Raw genomic sequence first — 16,770 nt, 5'->3', positions numbered from 1 at the left:
TGGGCAGACCAGAACTTAAAATACATTAAGCCAATAATTTATATCAAAACATGATCCAGAAAGTATTTATCATTCTATCCTTTATCAATCCTTTAAAGATTAATTTATATAAACAGAACAAAAATTTCTTTCATCTGTATTAAAAAAAACCAAAAACCTCTCAACGAATTAAAAAAAAAAAGGTATAAACACATAGTGATTTTAGGAGTAAAAAATTCCCAGTCAACAATCATCATCCACCCCCAGTTCAAAAGTTCATCTTACTGTGACAAACCTTGCATGGCTCACAGCTGCAGCAGTACTGCCCTTCCTACCTGGATGGGTTATTGCTATTGTTATTATTATTAAACTGATTACACACTTCTTAGGTTGAAAAATGTTTCCTTTAATATTTAACTTTCCTGGAAAGATATGGGTAAAAGGAGAGGTTTTTTAAAGTCTGCACTTCATACAAAACAAATAGGACCTCTCCTTCTTTTTATTAAACTTGGAGGAGTTTGGGTATTTATTATGTTTATTTCAGGGGTTTCTTTGTAATCATAAGGCAAGAATTTATGATTTAACACTTGACTGAATCATGACACAAACCACCCAGGATTTATAGTTTCCTTACACAGTCCCCTTTGGTAACCAGTACACAACACATCAATCTTCAGCTGTTTGCAGACCTCCCCTCTCCCTCCCTTCAGCTGTGCCAGTTGATCTGTAAGGCAGAAATATGAAAAAGTTCCCAATGCTTTGTGTTTATCCCCGAATCCCACTGGATGTTCTGCTGCTCATGGCTCCCTTTTCCCTCTTTAACAATGACCTCAAAGGTCGGTGTTCCACTAGTGCTTCTCATCTGGACACCCCTCACGAATGGATCATCAGGAAGGGACTGGCCAGCCTGGTGTCCAGCAGAGCTCACTGGCCCTTGACAGCCCCAAGAGCTGCATGAAAGGCACTTTTTGAGGCACCAAGTTTATAATCTGGTTCTCCTTCACCCTGGGTTTCAGTAACATCAGCAAATACAGGGGCAGGGAGGGAATCCTGCCCCTCTGCTCAGCCCTGTGAGGATTGCCTGGAGTGCTGCGTCCAGTTCTGGGCTCCTCAGGACAGGAGAGACATGGAGCTCCTGGAGCTGATCCAGTGGAGGGTGATGAAGATGATGGAGGGACTGGAGCATCTCCCTGAGGACAGGCTGAGGGAGCTGGGCCTGTCCAGCCCCGAGGCCCCTCATCCCTGTCTGCCAGTGTCTGCAGGGAGGGTCAGGGCATGGATCAGGGTCTGCTCCGTGGGGCGATGGGACAGAGGAACAGGCAGATTGATGCCCAGAACTTCCACCTGAACATGAGGAAGAATTTCTTTGCTGTGCAGCGACCGAGCACTGGGACAGACTGCCCAGAGAGGGTGTGTAGCCTCCCTCACTGGAGATATTCCAGAACGGTCCGGACACAATCCTGGGCCATGTGCTCTGGGATGGCCCCGCTTGACCAGGGAGGTGGGACCAGATGGCGCACTGTGGTCCCTTCCAGCCTGACCCATCCCGGGATCGAGCGGTCCCGTGGCACACGGCCAGCGCCATCCCCATGTCCCGCGTGTGTCCCTGTGACCGTGTGCCCCTGTGTCCCTCAGTCCGTCTCGTGTCCCTCTGTCCCGCCTCTGTCCCCCCGTCCCGCTGCCCCCGCCCCGCCCGCGCTTCCCGGAAAGGGTCCCCTTTCGCTTCCGGTCCCGTGCCCCATCATGGCGGCGGCCCCTGCGCCCGGCGGGCTCTGAGCGCTGCGGAGCCGCCCCGCTCCCGCCGCCCCTTCCCCGCTCCGTCCGTGCGGGGCGAGCCGGGCGCGGTGCCGGCGCCGCCGGGAGCCGTTCCCGGGCTGCCGCGCGGCTCCTGCCCGGGGCCGAGGCGCCGCCGCCGCCATGGCGCCGGTGCAGCTGGAGAGCGCCCAGCTGGTGCCGGCCGGCCCCGCGTCAGCCCCGGCCCCGCCGGCCCCCGGTGCCGTGACAGCCGCCGCCAGCCCCGGCTACCGCCTCAGCACCCTCATCGAGTTCCTCCTGCACCGCACCTACGCCGAGCTCACCGTGCTGGCCGACCTGTGAGTGCCGCGGATCCCTCCGTACCCGGCTGGCCGTGCCGCCTCGCAGCATCCCGGGAGGATGCGGAGGCCTGGCCAGATCTGTCCCGGAGCTCATCCGGGGCTGGAGTGGGGGGAGGTGGTCGCGATTTCCCATTCATAAAATGATTTGGTTTTGAAGGGACCTTAAAGATCACCCAGTTCCAGCCCCCTGCCATGGGAAGGGACACCTTCCCCTAGCCCTGGTTGCTCTGAGTCCCATCCAGCCTGGCCTTGAACACTGCCAGGGATGGGGCATCCACAGCTTCTCTGGGCAGCCTGTGCCAGTGCCTCACCAGCCGATCAGGGAAGAATTTTTTCCTGATATCTAACCTAAACTTACTCTTTTTCCATTTGAACCCATTCCCCGTTGTCGTCCTCTCATAAATACCCTTGTCCATCCTCCCACCTGGGGAGATGCCTGTGCAGGCAGGTCGGTCTCTGCATCAGGCTGTGTCCAGGGGCGCAGTGAAAGCTCTGAGTGATCTGTCATAAACAGAGAAAATGGCTCTGAGAACTGAGAGCAGCTGCAGATTGGCTGCTTATGCTTAAGTTTGCCCCCAAGTTACTGCCAAAAAACCCCAACTGGAGTGCTGGTACTGATATAAAAAATGTGAAACTAGAATGTCTGAAACGGAGATATTTTCAGATGCTGCAACTCCTTGACTTACCTCTGTAGTTTTTAAAATACCATTTGATTATTTTTGGGAAATAAGTTATTTACATTTACTTAATGATTTGCTGTGCTGATGTTGTTGCGTTTGAAGTGGCAAAACAAAGGGATGGTTTTGGGCCAAGAAAAACTCCACTGAAAGCATTTGGACTCTGAATAAACCTGTTTCCCTTTTACTTTGTTTAACTGTAGAGGTTCTTGTGGGGAAGCTGTGTGTTTCAAGAAGTGACATACAGAACAAATGGGAAAAGAGAGGTATAGCTCTTGTACAGTACCATGTCTGGTGCAAACAGAAGTTTGCCTGGTGTGAGTTAAAGAATGTTCAAACTCTGGAAAGGACAAGGAATTTTAGACTTTTAGTTTGCTTTGAAAAAACTTCAAAATATCAGTCAAGAAGTCCCTTCTGTATGTTTATGGTGTGTGTAGAGTAACTGATCTCAGCAGCCTTCATCAAACTTTTCAGTTAATTTGAGTAGTTCCAGTGTTTTAGTGACAGGTGACCCATGGTGTTATTTTTTATATACTTTGTAATTGTGTAGAAGTTCCTGTAACTGAAAGTGTCTAACAAAATTTCTGGACTGTAATAGAATGATATATAATACATCTTCTTTTTTCCCCCTCTCTTTCATATAGATTACCAAGAAAGACTGATATGGAAAGGTGAGTTATGATAAGAGAATCTGTAATGTATGTTAAAAATAGAACTTGTTTGGGATGTTAATGTTAATATACTGTTGCTTAAATAAAATCTTTTTCATGTAGTTTTAGATTTTTTGCAAGAAAATAAACTTTGTCTGTCTTGCTGTCGTTACATAGTTTCAAGATTTTTCTCAGCATCCTGTCAATATTGGATTTTGTTGGTGTTTGGGTTTATAGATTTTTGGGGTTTTTTGTTGCTGTTATAATAGGTGAACTCTGCTAAGGGTGTTTTTCTCTTCATGCATCTTAAAGCAATGAATTGACAGTAAAGCTGATGTGAAAGGGAACTTTAGAATTTAATACATTCTAGTTAGTGTGATAAAGAAATGTTTTCTTCAGAAGAAACAGTTCAACAATGACAACAAGGTAAAAAACCCTTTTTCTGCATTTTTCCATGTTACCTGGTCTTTCTTATCATGAACAGTTTTCTGCTCCTGTTCTATGTGGTTTTGAAGTGTGAAAATTATTAGAGAGCAAATGTAAGAGACCAGAACAGCATCCTGCTCAGATGAAAAAAATCCATTTACTTTTCTGTTTCTCGTAATAAATGTTATGAAACTTGTCAGAATATTGCTCCCTTTATTTGACATGTTAATTGACTTACATTTCTTTAGAGAGATATAGGAGCTATGATGTTTCTAAGAATCTTAATAAAGAATTCTGTGTACCAGGGTGATCATTAATTATTATCTCAAACCTTCCAAAACTCTCATAACATGTGGAATTAATCCCATTTTCATGGGATAACCTGGAATGATTACTTGTACCCATTTTCCTTCAGCATACTATTTTATTAAGAGAAACAGTGTGGGTTTTGATTTGGTTTAGTTTGGATTTTTAATTATCACAGTATTTACTGAAGAAATTACTTCTGACCTGGGTCCAGAGCTCCCTTGTACTCATGGGCAGGCTTTTCCCATCTAGATATTTAGCATTTCTGGGTAAAGTTGGATTCTAATTTGTTGGGCAACAACAAAGGGTGTGGGGTAACCACTTAAATCCTAATGGGTTAGAGAAAAGAAAATAAGACAGCCTTCAATGTACAAAAAATGTCCTACATCTGAAATTGTCTTGAAATTAGATGTTCACATCCTTGTTAGCTTTGACTTAGAACTCCTCTTGGTGAATTGGATTTCCAGCTCTTGGAGGAGTTCATCTGTAGGAACGTGGCTTAATTATCCATATTTTCTCTAGCTTTGAGACTCTGATGGATTCTCTAGTTGGGCTTCAAGCTGTTTCTTGGAGCTAGAGCCTGATCACATGGCACATACACTTTGGTGAAAATGTGGTGGTGTTATCCTCTAATAAAGCTCACATAAAATATAAATTCTGTACTACAATGCTTATTTGAAAGATGCTGGGATAAGAAAAACTGATGAGAAATTATGCATCATGGTATAATATAGTGCTTTTTTTTCCAGGGTCATTTATTAGTTATCAATTGTAGGAATAAATAACTCTTACATGAGAGTGGTTGGATTAAAAAAACCATTAGTACTGTGGTGGAAAATTAATAGTGCTGAGTTGTGGGGGAAATCCAGGGGCTTTCTTCTTGGTAATGGAGACTGAGTTTTGCACAGTATTGTTATCATTCTCTGGATGACCTACTTCAGTCTTTGACCACACTGTGTTTGTTTATTTTCCTCACATCTAACTAGTTTTTCACTGGTTTAGTTTGTAGCTGTTGTACCTTGGCCTTCTGCACTTCTGAAGAGTGTCTGGTTCCATCTTCCCTACAATACCCTTTAGATACTTGAAGATGTCAGTAGGATCTTGCCACAGCCTTTTCTTCTTAAGCAGGAGCAAATGCAGCTTCCCCAGCCCATCCTTGTATTCCACATGTTTTCTGTGAATGTAAATCCATCTTCTGATCTCCCCTTGATCACAGAGCAGTTCATCCTGCAGAAGATAGTTTATTGATCAGGGGTGGTTTGCCTTTGGCAAATTTCTGATGATTGTTTCCAGGTTAATTTCATGCTTGGTGTTTATCAGGACATAGCTTAGAGATAGATTTGTCTTATGAAATTTTTTCTGAACTGAACTTAGGCCAAGTGACCTATAGGTCCCCAGATCCTCCTTTGCCCTCTTGAAGAAGGACATGGTGCTTGCCTTTTTGCTGTCATCAAGACCTTTGATCACTGTGGGTTTTGAAAATGATAGAGAGCATCTTTACAGTGGCATGGATCAGCTCCCTCAGAATCCTTGGATGAAACCCATCTACTCCAATGGATTTTTTTATGTCAAGCTTGCTTAAGTAGTCCTTAACTTGATTTAATTCTACTGTAGCTAATGCTTTACTCCCCAGACTTAGGCATTAGTCTGAAGGATCTTAAACCTGAGATCCAAATTTAGCAGTGAAGACCAAGGGTAAAAAATGCACTGAGCAACAGAGTTGTTAAAAAAATTTTTAATTTTTGTTTCTTGATCTTCTTTCCTGAAGTTTCATCTTCCTTGAATGTTTATTTTTGTGTAGCCCAGCATGAGGTCATGTACCTATAATGAAATGCAATATAGCAAATTTGAAGGCCTTTATGTTTTATTAGAGAAGTAGGTTCCCAATGCAGTTGTCATTCAAGGATGACGGAGCTGGTTCTGGAAGCAGGGTTCTGTCAAATCAAAGTAACAAATCTTCTCTAACTTCATTTAAGTGGTATTAGTGGAACAGTTACCAGAATACTCTGTCTAGATATGTCAGTCATTTTCATTATTAAATTGTTGTGCTTTTTGGGAGCTTTTTTTTAAAATTTCTTTTCAGTCACAGAACATCAATTCGAATTTTTCCTGCTATTGTGCTGCTTTCACCATAGATGTTTGACATAACTACTGGATTTTAGCAACTTCTATGTGGAGTTCATCTGAGAGATTAGATTGCTGGCTTTCTAAAGTCTCACTGTAGTCATCTTTCAAATCTCATAAAGTTTTCCTGAATCTTTCAAAATTCTCAACATATTGTTTTCATAGTGTGGTTACTGTTACTGAGCAATGTGTACGTATAGCAGCTTGTCCACCACTTGAGATCTTAATATCAGGCTGAATGCCATTCCAAAACATGTGCTCTAGAACACAGAGACATTACTGGCTTAATGCCCAAGTCATTGGATGAGGTTCACAGTATGTAATGGAAGAAACAGGACCAGATGGTATTAGTTGTGCTTCTGGCCTTACATGTTCATCTGCTACAAGCAGATAATGCTTGCACAGAAGAGTTAGCCTCATTGCAACCAGCCCTTTCAGCAGAATCAGGCTCTTTTTGTGTTATGAGTTTGTGTTTTACAGATTGGGATCAGAAGGAGATGCAGCTTTTGTTTTGTAGAGGCCAATATCTTATGCACTAATTAATGTTCTTTTTGTCCAAATGCTTCTGTTGCTTCAGAAAACCATATCAGGAAAACAGCTTAGGTTTGGGGTTTTTTCCAAACTAAGTAGAAAATCATGGTGAAATTAGTAAACTGAACACATAGAAGGAGGGGAAAACCTCTATAAAGTGTTGATGAAGTGGTATTTCAGAGTGTATGGTACTACAGATCTACACAGTAGATCTGTGTCTTGTCTGATGCATCTCCAGTGTAGATCTGTAATAAAGCATGAAAATCTTCATGTGCCCCTATTGCATTCTCTTTTACAAAAATTAGCTCTGAAGACATGCAGACATACACTCCTTCATTTTGACTGTACAAAAATGGTGGGAGGAATATTGAGAGTCAGTAAGTTCTTACCTTAATTTCTTTGCAAGGAGGGAATGGAAAGCAAAGTTAAAGGATGGGGTTTTTGTGGTCTTCCCCACCACCACCCTATTTCCATATTGTAGCCTACTGTGTAAAGATATTGTAAAAATGCTAGAGTGATATTTTGTTTAGTATCTTATTTATTTATTTATCTATCTATTTATAGTGAATATAAGTGTATTGTTACTGTCAGGTCCTGTAATCCTTGGGTATGTTGCCTACTTTAAACTTAATCTTAAGCCTTGGGGAAATCCTATAAAAGCTGTAAAGATAATTTAGTTGAGCTCACTATGGAATTGTTTCTTTTACAGTCAGTAATTAATTCCTATTAATATGCTTTTTGTTTCACCAGTCAGTCATGATTTGTTAGAATCCATGTATGTTTTTAGGTATTCAAAACAGAGACTTTTTTCCCCCTTTGCTCTTAATCAAACAAGCCACTGCATATTACTGATGCCTGCATTAACGCAATTAAAAGTTATCATTGCAGCTCTTTTTTTAAAATTGTCACACAGTTAAATTACAGCTTTATTATATATCTGAACATTGGCTTAATGTACCATTTATTTTTTTCCAGAAAAATAGAGATAGTGCAGTTTGCAAGTCGCACTCGTCAGCTGTTTGTTCGTTTGTTAGCCTTGGTCAAGTGGGCTAATAATGCTGGGAAGGTGGAAAAGTGTGCGGTAAGTTAGACACAGACTAGCACGAAACAGGCTCTGAGGGATTTTGCTGCACCCTGACTTCTTCCTACTACAGAAATTTTAAAAAATATTCCTGTTTAGGAATTGTATAATCTTGTTATTTAACAGGTCGTATTCCCAAAAACTCATCAGCGGCATAAAATGAAAGGCTTTTCTGCACATAATGTCAGGAGTGATTTGGGTTAAGATAACAGGACAGGGAAGATGGTGATCTGAGTGTGTTAGTTCTTATTATCACTTTCATCCTGATCTTGGATAAATAAGAATAAAGTCCAGAATGTTGCAGAAAAAAAAGCCCCTACTGATTACAAACAAGTATGGTTGCATTCCAGTAGCAATCAGCAGATAAAGAGCTGTGAGCTGTACAGATCCCCCACAGCAGCAGGAAAGGCATGTGGATTTTAAGTGTCCTTGCATGTGAATGTAAGCAGTGGCCAGAATATTCATTCTTTCTTTGTTTTGTAAATGCAGTTACTTGAATTGGAAGTGACAGATAAACTAAATATAAAGGGCCATTGATTTTTTGTGCATTTTTTTAATTTGCTTCTTTTTTTTTTTTTAAACTCCTTGTCCTCTGCAGATGATATCCAGTTTCTTAGATCAGCAAGCCATCCTGTTTGTGGACACTGCTGATCGTCTGGCATCGCTGGCTCGAGATGCTTTGGTTCATGCCCGGCTGCCCAGCTTTGCCATCCCATATGCAATTGATGTTCTGACAACTGGATCCTACCCTCGGCTGCCCACCTGCATTAGGGTGAGTAACTGCCCTGGCTGGGGGGTGTGGGAATCCCCTGGATGGTATCAAATGCACAGTAATCAAACTAATTGTCTGTGTGCAGATGGAGCTGTAGCTCAATACAGGCCTAGTGCCAAGTCTCTGCAGTGTCAGTTTCTCATGCAGAACACTTCCTGTTTGAACAAGTTATGCTCTCCCAGTAAAGCATTCCCTCCATTTATTTAGTTCCGCCAAATTCAGTGATTTTATTCAGTGGTCAGTCTTGGGTCAAATGTAATCAGCTAGAAAACAAATCTGAGTGTAAGACATAAACTTCACTGGGTAATGGCCTGTAGTATTTATATTTTCAGACTTCTGCTCTGGTTGGTTTTCACAATTGCTGCAATGAATCTGTTACACGTGTTTGAGGTACATAGACTTGCTTGTGTTTATTGTAACAGGATAAAATAATCCCTCCTGATCCAATAACAAAGAGTGAGAAGCAAACTACACTTCATCAGCTAAACCAGATCCTTCGCCATCGACTCGTGACCACAGATCTCCCTCCACAGCTGGCAAATCTTACAGTAGGTAAGAACTGCAATTATTTCTTGAAGGATACATTATTGCAGGCAGATATAAAACTGCTGTTTTAGCACTAAAGCAAAGCTAAATGATAGCTTAGTTGACAGCATTCAGGATGCATCATCTCTTAATACTGGGATCCTGTCTCTCTATGACATCAAAACATGTGCTTTTTCCCCCTGTTTGAAAAATAAGAGCACTGATAAAATTGCTGAAATATTGCTTATTTTCAAGAAGAAATCCTGTGCAGGTAATGCCAAAGAGTTTTAGACATTGTCTTGCTCTTTCAGTAATTGTTTTGTGAAAGTCTTTGGGCTACTTCATCTTAATTTAATTTTATAATTAGTTAAAATGTTCGGTCTTTCTGCAGAAACTCTTTGAACTTGAGTTTAAACAAGTCACTCAATGTTGTTTTTTTAAGCTGTTTTGATATTCATGTTCAGGCAGAGAATTTATTCATATTTATGCATGCCTTTTGTTCAGTGGCTCACCACAGTGCAGATCTCTTAAACTGTTTTGAGATCTGTTTTCATTTAGCCCAGACATTAAGACAACCTTTTGTACAGGAAGGATGGCTATAAACTGGACCAGGTTATTGCAGATTCACAGAGAACAGGGTGGGAATGGACCTAGTCCATGCTTTTAACCAAGACAAGGTTAGCCATTTGTAAACCATTCCCCACAGACCTAGATCAAAGATGTTCCTGAAGAATCTTACTGCCAGCTTTCTCTAGTCCCTGTGTGAGTGCTTGCAGTATCAGTATTAGAGGTATTTTTGCTAATGGAAGTATATATGAATGATATATGAATAATATGTCTGAGCTCTTAAGAGTTTTCAGTTAGCTAAACATTTCAATGACTACTATTTTCTAGTTTGGATTGTGGTTTGTTTTAAGAGCATGTCTGGGGTGCTCTTGAAAATGATATTTCTTGAGTTAAATGGTTAAATATTTTGCAGGAATATTGCTAAATGTCTTTAATTGTAAAGGTATATAACATAGTTTGTTAAACGATTGAGAACGTTGACCTGCATGTCAGAGTAAAGACTTGTACTTACTTGTTTGCTCTGCCTCTCATTCTTTTTATGACCTTGCTTGCACAGTTTTAAAGTCCTTGCTCCCAATTTGTGAAACAGATAGCAGTGTTCACAGGTGTGAGGATGCACATGTCAATTAGATAAATAATGTGCATAAACTTTGCTTGTTGTGTATATATAAATTCTGCAAAAGATGATCTTCCTCACATGAAAATGGATTTAAAATATTCTAATATTAAATGAATGCTTTGCAGTGAGATGTGGTTTTGGGGCTGGATTTTAGCCTGGGCTGAGATCCATGTTCTGAATGTCATTTGAGTATTGCTGAAAGCATTCATTGTTGATAGTAGCAAAGAATAGGAATATTTCAGCCAGATGTTTTGTTTGTCAGGCTGGTAGTCAGCTCAGTGTTACTCTGTATTACAGAAGCACAAATGTTAACAAGTTATCAGATTTAACAAGTTAACCTCAGGACAGTTTGTACATCTCTCTATGCTGCTTATTGACATTGGGTCTGTTGCAGACTGTAAAATGTTCACAGTTGCACGGAAACATAAGCAACAGAGCAGAAATGATGGGGAAGTAATCCATTATGAGTGCCAGGAGCTACCACACTGTTACTTTTTAGGCATCTTAGGAGGCTGAGTGAAATAAAACATTCTTGTCTTCCTTAGCCAATGGCCGTGTGAAGTTCCGAGTTGAGGGTGAGTTTGAGGCCACCTTGACAGTGATGGGTGATGACCCTGACATCCCCTGGCGCCTTCTCAAGCTGGAAATTTTGGTTGAAGACAAGGAAACTGGTGGTAAAGAAAAAAAATCAAACCTTTATACTTTGTTTTTAACATGATATTCATCTCTGACACTGTATAAGTCTTGTTTATGCTGAATTTTCTGCATATCACCACTTAAGAGAATGAAGTTATATGTACTTGTCCTGTTTTGACCTTGCTTTATGGGCTTTTAATACCTTAGCAAAGCTATACAGTGTAGTAAAATGACTGACATTTCCAGAGTAAACCAAGAATTTTCTCATTTTGTTGTAATACCTGATATGGAAATTTCTCGGTACAGTTGTATCTTTTTTATTTTTATTTTATCAATTTTCTGAATTATTTTAAATACCTACTTTCCTGATGGCTAATGTGACTTATTTTTCATTTGCTAAAGATGGTCGAGCCTTGGTTCACAGCATGCAGATCAATTTCATCCATCAGCTGGTCCAGTCCAGGCTGTTTGCTGATGAGAAGCCCCTCCAGGACATGTACAACTGCCTACGTATCCTTCCGAAAGGGGCTTCTGAATTAGGGGTCTAATGCAGCCTTGCTCTTGTTAGCTGCAAGTCAGGAAAGATGGATTCCCTGCTAAGCTTGGGGGAAATGTCTGGGCATGAAGTTATGGTGGCCTTGAAGTAAAGGATAGCCTTGGAAGCAGTAATTCTCAGGTGCATGTCAAATTTAATTCTACACACTAAATTAGCAAAGGTGAAGGTGAGGTATTCAAGGCAGCAGGTTGTGTGGTAAGTCAGTGCAGCAGCAGCAGCAGGTAATTTTGGAGATGAAATACAGAGCTGACTTGGAAGTTCTGGGAGTTGGCAGTTCTTGCTACCAAGAACAGCAGTAAAGTGTAGTTGATGAGGGTGTGTTAACTCTATTGTATCTGTGTAAATAATGAGAGAAGATACAGGATGTGCAGTGATTTTCCACTTGGAAAGGGCAGATTGCTTGACAGTGTGAAATGGATTTCAGTGAAAGTCTGTCTGCAAAAAGAATAATGTTTTTTTAGGGTGACCATGGGAGATTGGGTTAGTGGTAACTATAGGGTGAGTGGAATTTCTGTTAGTAATCATCTTTTCAGTAAAAGATGATGACAACCAGAAATCTGTAAAACTGGGCTGTGACTGTCCTGTCCATCAATCTGTGCTAGGTTAGAGTTTAGAAAACCACAAAAATAAACCCCTTTGAGAAATACTTGGTGCTGTTTATATGTCTTTATCTCTGGATTAGTGCGTTAGTGTGTTTTCAGACAGCATCTTATGTGACTTGGATGACAGAAGGTTTGATGCGGTTTACAGAAACAGGTGTGTGTAGTACACAGACTTCCTGGACATCTTGTATTTCCTTAGCTCCATGCATTAGACTCCTTCTGCCTGGCTCTTCAGCTGGAAGTCCTGCATTCACAAACACTAATGCTGATCCGAGAGCGCTGGGGTGACCTTGTGCAAGTGGAGCGGTACCATGCAGGGAAATGTCTCTCACTCTCTGTTTGGAAGTAAGTTCATTTCAAAAGGACTGTTAACAAACAATAAATGAAATAACAGGAGGGATTATATTTACCAAGCTTGAGTCATAATTTTCAGAATTGTACTTTCTTTTTGATGTGAGACTACTAAATTCTTGTAATTAAGTACCTACATGTGTTACATGATTTGCAAATTAATGTACAGAAGAGCAGTGGATGCAGTTATGAATGAGTTTGTATTTACACAGATATCTAAAAATCGATTAGATCTGTCAGGCTTCTACTGTATTTATTGCTTGACTTGCACTAGATAAAATTTTAAAAAGCAATCCGAGTACACTTCTGATGGTGTTAAATTTGCAGTCATCTAAAATTCTTCATGTAGTTACAGTTTACCAACAGTTCTGCTTTAAAATGTCATCTGAAACAAATGCCTTTTTCAGTTCAGCTGGCATAATGTTGTTTTTAACCAGAGCACACAGAATCAAGGTTTAGCTACTGAAAAACATATTTTCTGTTCTTCCAGTTGCATGGTTTAATTATTCTATTTATTTTAAGTCAACAGGTACTTGGCAGGAAAACAGGGACTGCATCTGTCCATAAGGTCACTATAAAAATTGATGAAACTGATGTCTCAAAACCCTTACAAATATCTCATGAGCCTCCACTGCCAGCCTGTGATTCCAAACTGATAGAAAGAGCCATGAAGGTAAAGGTTTGCTTTGCAGGAGGCATCTAATATTGTGAATCAAAAACTCAACTGCTTTACACTGTCAGTCTGTTCAACTTTGATTCTATTTAAGAAGCTGTTTCTAAGATTTCTAGTAAGCAGTTACTGTAGGTTGTGTAATGTTTATGTGAGGACCTCAAATTGTTGTTACAAATTATTGGCCTTGACTTAATCTTAAAAATTGCACCTACTTCACAGTGCATTATACCACTTGTGAGATGGAATGCTGAGGCTGGGGGGAAACAACAGCAACGTATCAGTTATTATTAGGGTTTGGCTTGAAATGCTTTTTAGAGACACAGTTCCTCCCTTTCCTGTCTTGGAGCTCCTTTGAAAATCAGCTTCCCCTTATCACTGGAGTTGGCTCCCTAGCAGTGCTATGCACTTTAGAAAATCTTACATTATGATTTGGAAATCTTGTCCTGAAGAGCTCATGTGGTTTGTTTGTTACAAGTGTTAGGTGAAACTTGGTTTTACATTATCACTAACCAGATTATATCGTGTGGTTTATCTGAATGTTCAAATTCCTGTATTTTAAAGGTGGTATTGTTGCAATGATTCAAAATGAGTAACTGCAGTCAACTTCCTACTTGGATCATGCTTCACTGGGGATAATTCTAGATGTAGGTTAAAGATAGTTAAGAAAAACTGCATTCTGGGTATCATAATAAATCCTCTGTAAGTCCTTCAGCAAATGTGGCTGTGATATATCAGAATGTCTGTCATTATTTCTTTCAGTGTTTGGGTTTAGGAGAGTTGGTAAACTGGAGTGAATGGGGTAGTCTTCATACTTTCAGTAGAGTTTTTCCACAGGGAGAAGCTCCCCAGCTCAGATCTTTCACCTGTCTCTTCCTCCTGATGGTATCCTCCCCCTCCTGTACATACTTTGTGTTTCAGCCTCTTGGCCCATCATGTTACCAGTGCTGACAGACAAGTCTGTATGGTGAATGTCAAGAACTACCAAGGTTTCAGCTACAGATGGATGTGGGAAGCCTAGTGAAGCATAGTAGCCTTCTACTCTCCTTCTAGAGTAGGAATTCTACTGTTAGTATAGTAAATATATACTACATTTACTAATTCAGCTACTAAATATAGGGTTGATTTAGTGAAGATGCTGTATTTATGTGTAAATCTAAGAACATACTCTTTATTTTCAGCATCTGCTGAAGATCCCCTGGAGCTGACACAATCTAAGCTCACTGAATCAAGTCTGCAGCCTGTAAATTAAGATATGAGGCCCCTGTAAATTTGAGATGTATCAAAGTTAATGCTGTCCCCCTTTATGAGGACTTGCTTAGAAAAATTATCAGCTGTGGTAAATACAGTGCTGTTGTAGTGTTTGAATAATGATCTCAGCTGTAATGACGTAGATGGCACACTGGGTTTCTGTTTGTTTAAGATACTGTATAAAGCAGTGGCACAAACAAACATGTTTATCTGAGCAGGTTGTTCTGCATTAACCTACTGAAAATTGGATGGAGCTATAAAACATGTAATCACTTAGTGGGGAAGATTTAACCCATTGCAGCTGTTGAGGTGAAATGTTGTAGTGGAGAAAACATGATTTTTAAGGCCTTGTCTTGGAAAGCTTGTCTTTAGGGGAAGGTCATTCTGGTATGCAAAAGCTTGCACCAAATATAGTATAATTCTCTTCTGCATTTATCTCCTACACCAGAATAAAATCTGAGTTTAATTCAGCTTGAACAGCTTTCAAAGCAATGTTAGGTTACCTAGAAAAAAAGGTTTTGCTGTAATCTGGAGCTTTGCTTATGCAAAATATGTGGATAATGTGACTGGAATGTGAATGAATGTGATTGCAAATGCTCTAATTTAGATTGTACAAGTAAGTTACAGTGAATATAAGTGGTGGCATGAGCTTCAGCACTGGCAGTGCAACAGAATGTTGATGCATGCCCCTAGATACTTCTGTGTTCAGTAGGATTGGCCATACTCAGTGTCTGTCACTGCATTGTTACCCTGTTAAACTTGTTGGATTTCATGTTTCAGCTGCATGTTTGTGTAGAGGCAACCATATCCTAATGAAGTGTTGCTTTGGGGTGTTGTGTGCTTGGAGTCTTTTTTCTTTAGCTTAAGCTTGTTACCAATGGCTGAGAAAAAAAAGCTAAGCTGAAAATGGACCAACCTTGATCCAGAACAAGTAGGTCTGCACAGGGAGTGGCAACAGCATAATTTGTGAACTGTCTTTTACACCTTCTTCTGATCTCAGCTCAAAGCTCCTCCCACTGCCTGCTGCACAGACAGAATCTCATGGCAGCTTGTTGTATTTTATAGTGCTCCAAATACTCGAGTTAATAGTCAATGTGGCTCACCACAGTTCTAAGCAAATTATTTCTGAAGTGATTTTTTCATCAAGTACCTTTGTTCCAGTCTACACATCAAATATGAGCTTACTCAAGTATTTTTCTTTTTTACAGATTGACCACCTATCAATAGAAAAACTCCTAATAGACAGTGTCCATGCAAGATCTCATCAAAAACTCCAGGAGCTGAAAGCCATTCTTAAGAGCTACAATGTTAATGACAATTGTACGTGTTTTCTGATGAAGTTTTTCTAGTTCATTTCCAGTTGTGTCTAGGATGGTTTCCTTTTCTCTTGATGTTTCTTGTTTTCATTAATTTAAATTTTAAAAAATCAAGGGAAATGTGTTCAAAATTAACAAAACTTAGCTTTGAATTATTCTGCATTGCTAATTGTAATATAGCCATGCATCTAAATGCAGTATAATAAACGAAGCTGGTAGAATATTGTAGTCTGGCTTGAAGGGTTAAAATTTGCCTACTGTAAAAGTTGTTTGTGTTCAGAATTGAAAGCAAATTTTTTAAACTAGTTTTGGATGAGACTTTCCTTAAACTGCTGTTGAAACTTTTGGGATTTAGATTGATAATTGTGAAGCAGTGAGTTAAAAGATATTTGAGAATTAATAATCTTCAAATTTGGTCTGCCTTTTCTCATTGGTTTGTCACTGTTTTCACAGAGAAATTCTTATATTCAGATTCCTCTCTATGTCAACACTATAATAATGTGCAAGTAAAGTTTGTTTCTCTAAAAACATACAGGGTTTTTGATGATAATTGGCTAAGTTTTAATATAAGCTTGAATAATAATAACAATAATAATAAGCTTGAATTTTGAGTGAAATTATTAACACCATTTTTTGTTTAGCGTTCATTGAGACTGCCCTCCCAACTCTTGTAATTCCAATTTTGGAACCATGTGGTCGATCAGAATGCCTGCATGTATTTGTTGATCTCCACTCTGGAATGTTCCAGCTGATGCTGTATGGTGTTGGTAAGTAGGCACAAAACAGGAGGTATTTCATATCTTGCAAGAATCCTGCACTATGAGGTAATTTTGTGGGAGCAATTCTATCAGATCTGCAAAGTTTTGTGAGCAAATGAACCCCACGCTTGGGTCAAAATCTAGGTATTGGAGTTTGAGGAATAGAAAAGAGGATCTTGGTGCTTAAGTGTCACAGTTCAGTTAAGATTATTTTAAGAGGACAACAGAGTAATTATTGTTGGGGGTCAATGCAGTTCATATTCTTTATGACTCATGA

General features: G+C 40.0%; 1 protein-coding gene across 1 annotated transcript in view; it reads left to right on the top strand.

The window, feature by feature from the left end:
- The first annotated feature begins 1,896 nt into the window (after window positions 1-1,896).
- Window positions 1,897-16,770, top strand: part of MED14 (mediator complex subunit 14) — a 34,657-nt gene continuing 19,783 nt past the window's right edge. The window contains exons 1-11 of the mRNA XM_066545489.1: window positions 1,897-2,072; window positions 3,397-3,423; window positions 7,765-7,870; window positions 8,469-8,642; window positions 9,065-9,194; window positions 10,899-11,027; window positions 11,392-11,499; window positions 12,360-12,492; window positions 13,021-13,171; window positions 15,628-15,739; window positions 16,377-16,502. Of these exons, the coding sequence (XP_066401586.1) occupies window positions 1,897-2,072; window positions 3,397-3,423; window positions 7,765-7,870; window positions 8,469-8,642; window positions 9,065-9,194; window positions 10,899-11,027; window positions 11,392-11,499; window positions 12,360-12,492; window positions 13,021-13,171; window positions 15,628-15,739; window positions 16,377-16,502 (1,372 nt within the window). The remainder of the gene's footprint in view (window positions 2,073-3,396; window positions 3,424-7,764; window positions 7,871-8,468; window positions 8,643-9,064; window positions 9,195-10,898; window positions 11,028-11,391; window positions 11,500-12,359; window positions 12,493-13,020; window positions 13,172-15,627; window positions 15,740-16,376; window positions 16,503-16,770) is intronic.

The sequence above is a fragment of the Molothrus aeneus genome, chromosome 2 (genome assembly GCF_037042795.1).
Source record: "Molothrus aeneus isolate 106 chromosome 2, BPBGC_Maene_1.0, whole genome shotgun sequence".
NCBI lineage: Eukaryota > Metazoa > Chordata > Aves > Passeriformes > Icteridae > Molothrus > Molothrus aeneus.
The sequence above is the reverse complement of the archived record's forward strand: the minus strand, read 5'-3'. Positions and strand labels throughout refer to the sequence as shown.